The 8,332-nt window shown below is 46.4% G+C and overlaps 1 protein-coding gene across 2 annotated transcripts in view; it reads left to right on the top strand.

Moving 5' to 3' along the window:
- Positions 1-924: 924 nt before the first annotated feature.
- setbp1 (SET binding protein 1) overlaps positions 925-8,332 on the top strand; it is a 37,174-nt gene continuing 29,766 nt past the window's right edge. The window contains exons 1-2 of one of the 2 annotated variants that reach the window (XM_074638153.1): positions 925-1,350; positions 7,745-8,331. In XM_074638153.1, the coding sequence (XP_074494254.1) occupies positions 7,903-8,331 (429 nt within the window). In that variant the 5' untranslated portion in view covers positions 925-1,350; positions 7,745-7,902. Of the gene's footprint in view, positions 1,684-7,744; position 8,332 lie in introns of both variants that reach the window. The other variant, XM_074638152.1, reaches the window with a different exon arrangement.

Genomic DNA, 8,332 nt, shown 5'->3' with positions numbered 1-8,332 from the left:
TTCAAATGGAGTCTGGTATTCTCTGCTATTAGACTATCATCTGGTCAGTGTGGCAGCAGTGACAAGGTCTAATATATAAGGCAATCAAATATTACAATTTCGTTGTTTCAGACATTTTTTAAACCAAGATTCAATATTAATATAGCCTATACGCTTTTATCCAATAAATATCTATATTAAAATAATGATTTCAGAGTGACACGCTATATAGCCTATAAAAGTTCAGTTTGCAGGCATGTATCTGAATCTGTTGAAACATAAGATAAGATATTCCTTTATTAGTCCCGCAGTGGGGAAATGTGCAGTGTACAGCAGCAAAGGGGATAGTGCAAAAAAACAAGATGCATCAGCTAACACAGTAAAAAAATTATCTAAACAAAGTGTAACAAAATATGAACCATTTAAATAGAAGGGAGTATAAAAATAGGAGCAGTATATATACAGTATTGACAATAAACAGACTATTAACAAAATCACTCAGTCCTTAACAGCAGTGACTCAGTCAAAACAGCAGGCCTCTTGCCAGATGTTTCTTTCACCCTTAGTGGGAATAGTGGGGATAGTGCAAAAAACAAGATGCATCAGCTAACAGTTAAAAAAAATGATCTAAACAAAGTGTAACAAAATATGAACCATTTAAATAATAGGAGCAGTATATACAGTATTGACAATAAACAGACAATTAACAAAAATCACTCAGTCCTTAACAGCAGTGACTCAGTCAAAACATCAGGCCTTTTGCCAGATGTTTCTTTCACCCTTTGCATCACACAGTCCCACAGGAGAAGGCCATGGGAATTAAGTGGAAGGTTGCAGTAAAGGAGACTGAGGCTGAGCGTGTTTTTGCTGCCAGGTGGAGGCGATGTCGCTCCTCCTCTCTCCTCTCCTCTGCTCTCTCCTCTCTGCTCTGCTCGGCCACTGAGCTTTCAGTCTGCTGGGTGAGATCATTACCAGACACCAGCTCTCCGGGACCTGACATTCACCGATCGGAAAAGCAGAGAGAGAGAGAGAGAGAAAACCCTGCAAGCAGCGAGAGAAAGCGCACCAAACCCAGCGTCTCCTGCCTCGACTCCTCAGTCTCTGCTGTACTGTGCGGCTCAAAGCGCGGTGACATTTTTCCCGCTGGATTTGGGGCTAGTAGAGTCGGATGCGGGCTTGTTTTGACTGCAGTAATAGTCCTGCTCACCCCCCTCCTCTCCTACCAACCGAGTAGCGGATTTGCGAGGGATCTCAGCTCGCTGTGCAGCTCCAAGAGTGACCAGAGATCCTGCACCGGAGAGACGCTCTGCAGCTCCGCAGCTCCACCTCCAACAACCTCCAACCACCAGAGCCTCTAAACATCACCTTTCTGTGAGGAATTGGACATAAGCGCATAAGTTTCCAATTGGATTTTTTTTTTTTTTCCTCCTGTGTGTCTACCTTTTGGTTCTGTCATCAGATCGGCTGCAAAATCCTATTTTCTCTTTTTTTTTTTTTCTTCTTTCCATTGACGCCATTTTTTCCTCGGAGGTTTTTCTGTCAAAAAAGATATAGCTCCATATATCTCCTGGCACCGTTTGACAGCTCCCCGGGAGGCTGTCATCCCATCCGTCGCTTGTGTTCAAATGTGTCTAAATGGATTGTAAATGATCTTGATAAAATATTTACACGTTAGAGCCGAGTGTGAGACAACATTAGACATGGGTAAGTAGCCCACCTGGTTGACTGGACACATTCCACACCTGAATACACCTTTCCTATACATATGTCTTCATGTTTTTACATTATATATGTGTGTGTGTCTGCTGTTCATGCCTGCTGTTTTTACATGCTACCTCAGCCTATGTGTTTTTTTATTTATTTTAATATATATATATGTCTGTGCCATTTTTATTCTTTAATTGACATGAAATATGTGCTTGTAGTCACATGCCAACAAATTCCGACTAAACACACGCACGCGTGCACACACTCACGCGCACATTCACGCACGCAGACAGAGAGAGAGAGACCACCCCAAACAATGCTGTAGCACTCAGTCTCCATGCATTCTGTGTAATACCTTTGTAATTAGGTGGCAGTGAGATAAAACAGCTAATTAGGTCAATGGGGTGAAGTGTCCACTACACTGCTGATCAAGGACCAAGCTCAACCACTGCTGCTAGTTCAAATGTTTTTCCACAGGCGTGGACCTCCTGCATCTCCATAGTCCCATCACATAGCATCACAGTGTGTGTGTGACATGCAGCCAGCCAGATTGGTTGTTACTCCTTCAGTCCAGTCATATTTAAATGCATCCTATATGGCATTTTTTTGAAATGTTTTGTGGTTGGATGGATCTGCGTTGTTCTGGTTGAGTTGTAGAGGCTGGAGAGAGGGACAACTGTCCTCCACATGAATGGTGTCAAGTGCTGTGGAAGTTGCAAGTTGAAGCACACTCAGTATGCAAGAGTAGGAGTGTGTTTCATTCCTCGCTTTGCACTTTCCATTTGCAGCAAAAAAAATCCACACATGCCACCGTAGTAGAGTGCAGAGATGCCGGCGTACATACAGATTGCATGTGTAGTGCAGGGTTTTGGTGGATGCCAGCGCTGCTCCACTCTGGTTCCATTTATCAGTAGCTGATCACTTTCACGTGGGGGGTGCAGAAACGGCGTGGCCAAAAAGTGATGACCATGCTGTGACGACCATGCTTTGACGTGTGGAGAAAGATGAGGGGTGAAAGTGGCAGTACGCCACTGTTATCAGCAGAAACCTTCGTCACAACCTCAGCACCAGAAGATAAATATACAAGCCCGCCTGCATGAGTCAGGGAAAGTGTGGAAAAAATGGTCAGGGAATGAAGGTGTGGAAATGAGCACTGGGTTAAAAAAAGAAGAACAAGGGCATGAGAAGAGAAGTGCGTGACTGGATGGAAAGAAATGGGGTTGAGGGATGGATAATAGAGGCGGTTCAGACTCGGAGGGAACCATCGATCTTGTCTTGTTAACAGGTTTGAGGGGAGCTGAAACTCCGGCAGCGTTTTTGCGGCGTAAAAGTATGAAGCAGGCTATTAAACCCCCCTATTAGGTAATGAGATGCCCATGCCACCTTTGAATTAAAGCATGAGAAATCGATTAGGTGTATCCCCTTCTGAGCTGGATACCTCGGGTCGAAGTGGGATCACAGAGAGGGGGGAGGAGGGAATGTGAACGGGATCCAAGGACAAATCTAACTGTTGGCAGGCTCTCTTCACAGAATATCAGCACTGGAGCACCTTTTGGCAGAGCGCACAGAAAGGGGAGGGAGGGAGGGAGGGAGAGGTAGGAGGGTGAAGGAAAGAGGTAGCACGGAGGAGAGGGGAGAGAACAGAGGTTTGGGGAGGGGGTGAGGTGAGGGGAGGAAGGAGGAAGACAGTTGGGGAGAAGGGGAGGTGTTTTTTGCTGACAGCCATTTTGTGGCTTCTGCTGCAGTTAAAATGGTTTAACATTCATCTGCTTCTGCGGGGTAGTTAGGTGAGGATGGTTTTAGTGCTACCTGGCATATGGCTCATCCAGAGGAGCGTGTGCATGTGGGGACCGCTGCACAGAGCGCCTGCAAGGCCATCATTTTCTATTATGGCTGTCCCACACATGGTACTTTATGATTGTCCTTCTAGCTTGCCCTACAGCTGAACACATGCTTGTGGCAATCCATTCTAAGCCGGGGAGAAAAAAGGGTTTGATTGTGTATTTCAAATCCAAATAGAAGTTCATAATATCCACTTAAAAAATACGCTCTTTGATGTGGACATGGTAAAAAAGATGGCTTCCTTCACCTTGCTCTGCTCTGAGGCAGACGACTAATACACTTCCAAAAAACTCAAACTCGTGCCCACTGGATTTGGAAATATTAGAAGGCCGGGGCCCCGTTCCTTTTGATTTGTCGCCAACCAAAGATTGGATCCTACTAGAAACATTGGTTTGCGTGATTGCCCCTTCACTAGAGGGCTGGAATAAAAGAGGAAAAGAGATAAATGAAAATGGCAGACAGACAATGTTCATCAACCCTCTGAGATACTCATCTGCAGCCAGGGATGGCCGAGCGTCTACTACTCTCACATCAAAAGAAAAGGAGGAAAAAACACACTCTTCACCTTGTGCAATCACACGGGCGTTTGGTGTGCTAGTGGATGTGTAAATGTGTGTGCGCATCTGTCTGCATGTGTGTATGAGCTATTTGTGAGTCCACCTCAGGCACTGGGCTGCTGGGTATGTAGCCTTAAAAGGTTGTGTTTCTGCTGCCATCTCTGCCTCTCTCTCTCTCTCTCTCTCTCTCACACACACACTCAGACTCTGTCTACCTCTGTTTTGTCTGTGCGTCTGTATCATTCACCATCTCCGTTCTGGCCATCTGCACTCCATTATCGATGCTTTATCGTAATTGTTTTCAAAAGGACGAGGCGAAATGCTGGAGGAGCGTCTCATCCGCGCAGCCTCTCGCATCCAGCACAGCGGATGACCTTATGCTACTTGAGAGGGAAGCTGGTTAGCGCTGGTAGTTTTTGAGAACATAATAAAGCTATTTATGCAGTGAGTCTGGCCTCTCACAATCACCCTGCTGTCTGAGGCGAGTCGAGGTGCGTATGCGTGTGTGTCAGTGTGTTTATGTGTGTAAGAGAGAGAGAGAGAGGAGACAGTGAGGCTCAGGCGAGGCGAGGGAGGCCCGAGGAGGGGTCAGACTTACATAAACTCTCAGCCTGTCTGCCAGTAACAGAGAACTAACACAGCTTTGGGCAGCGAGCAGCGGGGAGGGAGGAGGAATATGACCCAGCTAAGTGGTTTACACAGTAATGGCCCCGAATGAAGATTGTACTAATGTATGACACCGTTTTGTTGTCATACTGGGTTCTAGTTGTCTTAAGAGCACTACCCAAAGTGGATAGGTTTCTTTTTGATCTGTGTGTGTGAACGCAAGTGTGTATGTGTGTGATGTTGTGGTTGGCAGCTGTCTCTTTTTCCTGTCATTGTCCTCAGTCACATGACAGTCAGGGTGGCTTTCACACATGCCATGAGGGCGAGTCACCAAGCTGACATTAGGGACTGGGAGGTTCCTGGAGGACCAAACATGGTCATGTGGGCTCTGTACGATCAGCCTGGACTCTCTATCGTTTGGTTATCCCTGTAAAACTTTGAATACTGAAAAGTTACCAAGGGACCACAGTGGTGGTTTTGCATGTTATAGCCCATTAAATGCAAATTGCCTATACTGTACATTACTACCATTTCCCGAAACATACCATACGTTTTTGGACTGATTTTCTAACTTCCAGGCAGCCAGTGGTTTCCATTGGTTTTAATGGGGTATGAAAATCATCTGGTAATCCGTCAAACTGAACATTTAGCCTCCATTGTTTGTGCGTCAGTGTTACTGATTGATGTAACCCTTGTCGTCCTGTGGTTATGCAGCCAGCATGGGGCTGTTTTGAAGGCTTTTTTTAGTGGAAGAGTTGAATTAAGGAGGCTCTTGACATCTGAGATTTTAGACCGCCAAAAAGCATTTCACTCAAATTCTTTGTTGTCTTGGAATCAAACTGAAAAGGCAAACAGTAACAGTGTAGAAAACAGAAATCTGGTAGTTTCTTTCATTCAATAGGTTGCAGACAACTTTTAAATCTCACCTTCGGAAGATCTCCCGAAGGCAGCAACCGGGAATCATTTTCAGAACAGTCCCTCCTCAGAAATGTATTACCATGTGAAAATAATGTGACTATGCCATAAAAACAAAACAGACTAAAGACTCAAGTTCCTTTTCATGCTGCACTTAATGAATGAAAATCAATGACTTCCAGGAAGGGCTGGAAATCAATCTGAAAACTTATTAGCATGCTTTGGAAAATGACTGGCAGTATAAAGTTGGCCGTGTAGTACAAGTGATTTGGAGTTCATAAGCTGAAACATGCAAAACCGCTGTTATGGTCCTTAAAGTCTTTTTCATACTTAACCACCATGGGGCTACCAGAACCTACATCAATAACCCTTATGAGTCAGCTTTGAAAGACTGTGGTTTCAGATTGGCAAACTTTACGGCTAAAGAGAGGGTTTCATAGAAACAAACCTTTTCATTTTCATTTAATCTAGCAAACGCAGAAGAAAAATGACTAACCATTGACTTTGACCTCAGGGTTGGATACTGTTTGTGTGCAGACTTACTGTACACACTGAAATACCGCCGTGGATTATGATTATTCAATCACACTGTAAGCACGGGGCGGCACAGTGTTTAGCACTTTTGCCTCACAGCGAGAAGGCTCTGGGTTTGAACATGCATGGGTTTTCTCTCTGGGTGCTCAGGTTAGGCTAATTGGCAACTCTAAATTGCCCATGTGTGCCCAGCCTGTCCTGGCTGTACCCCACCTCTTGCCCAATGTCAGCTGGGACCCTCTAAAAGGATAAGCGGGTACAGCCGGATGGATGGACTATAAGCAGGTGCTGTGAGGCCTGTTGTGTATTATGACGGGCATCAGCTGTTAGTACAGTAGCGTGGGCTGGTACAGGAGTGCACACAGAGAAAACACACACACACACACACCTACACACACACATTGAGAATGCCAGAGAGTGTATTAGCAGGATGTAGGAGGTGGGTAATTCTCAGTATGTGCTGTAAATCTTTTGTGCTCTCGGATCATTGTAAGTCTGCAGCAGGCAGTAAGCTTTTACTTGAGTCATGTCTGCAGGTAGTGGTCTAGTCTGGGTTCACATCAGTGTAAATAGTGTCAGTCTAAATTCAGTGTGTGAGACGGCATTCCCCACTTCCAGCTCAGTCATGCCTCATGTCATATTGACTGATGGGATTCCCTGGAGCTGTAGTGAGAAGTGTAGTCCAGTGTTTGTTTTGGTTGCTTTCTGTTTATACGCCTGTGTGTGTAAGTGCATATGTGTGTATGTGTGTTGATGCACTGTAAGTATGTAATATATATCTGCGCCGGCATGTGCAACGATCCAAAAAGGAAAACCTGAATCCTGTGAGAAATGGCTACCACAACGTTTTCTCTGGAGAGCAGAAATAGCAGCAGAGGGTGAATAAGTGTACTCGGGGACAACAGCACTGTCATTTGTGTGTGTTTAATGTGCATGGAGTGTATGGAGTTTTTCATGCATGTGTGTGTATCAATGCCACTGCATGCGTGTGTAAAACAGTTCAGACGCTGGTTTTTCCAGACCAGCTCGTAAACCACATCTGGGGAAAGAATTTAGATTCCTTCCCTCCGTCTTTCTCCGCTGCCTTCCCTTCTCCCCATGTGTGATTCCCTCCCTCCTTCCCTGCTCTGGTGAAAAGAAGGAAAAAAAAGTCAGCTTCTTTAATTTTTTCTGTCTTGTGTCCTCAGGCTAACTTCAGCCTGGTTTTAGAGCAGAGAAGAGGAATGTCTTATTTTGCACTGATCACTCTAGTGTCTGCACGGCTCTGTTTCAGATCTGTCGTGGGGGGGGGGGATAGAGCGAGAGGCAGGGAGAGGAGATTAGCAAAGAGTGAGTAAAGAAGCGAGCGGGGAGAGAGGAAGGCAAGTGGTAGTGGGTGTCAAAAATGAGTTTGTTTATGCAAGGTACAAAATGCAAATGAGAGCGCTGCAGCATGCCCCCACAGTTCTGTGATGAGCCTTGTGTGTTTGTCTTCCTACATAACAGCAGCTAATGATGTTGATGACAGCAGACAGGCAGACAGAGGTAGCACTGGAATGGAAGCTATGGGGATGACAGTCACCCTTCTTTTCCCTAATCATGTCATTCACCTGCTCTCTCCGCAGACTGTCCCTGGCTTCGCTGTGTTCCTGTGGGACACCCAACCCAACCCCAGTAGCTGATTGACGACAACCAACCGGCCCGACAGACTACTGTTCTCTATCTTCCTATTGGCTGGCGGCCACAGCTTCCCCCATCCTGACTGGCTCTGGCGGGAGCGTGGATGGAGCCAAGGGATCTGGTTGGCTCGGCCCGACCCAAAGAGGCGGAGTTACAGGGAGGCAGGGTGGGGCCAAATGAAGAGGACCAGGAAAGAGCAGGGGCCGTCGGTTTGGCGCGCAGTGACGATGTGATTACCGGTGGCATCAGCGAAGGGGAGGGGCTAGAGGAGCAGGGGGAGGGGCTTCTGGAGGAGCAGGAGTTCTCCATCAAGGAAGCAAGTTTCCAGGAAGGAAGTCTAAAGCTGAAGATTCAGACCACCAAGCGCACCAAGAAGCCCCCCAAGAACCTTGAGAACTACATTTGCCCACCGGAGATCAGGATGACCATCAGACCTCCGGTTGGAGAGGGCAAAGGGGGGCGGCAGGGGCGAGCAGGAGGTGGGGCAGGGCGGGGCCAGAAGGACGAAGAACGAGGACCCCCCAGAAAAAGGG

Source organism: Sebastes fasciatus, chromosome 6, assembly GCF_043250625.1.
Source record: "Sebastes fasciatus isolate fSebFas1 chromosome 6, fSebFas1.pri, whole genome shotgun sequence".
Lineage (NCBI taxonomy): Eukaryota > Metazoa > Chordata > Actinopteri > Perciformes > Sebastidae > Sebastes > Sebastes fasciatus.
This window is presented reverse-complemented; position numbering and strand designations above follow the sequence as displayed.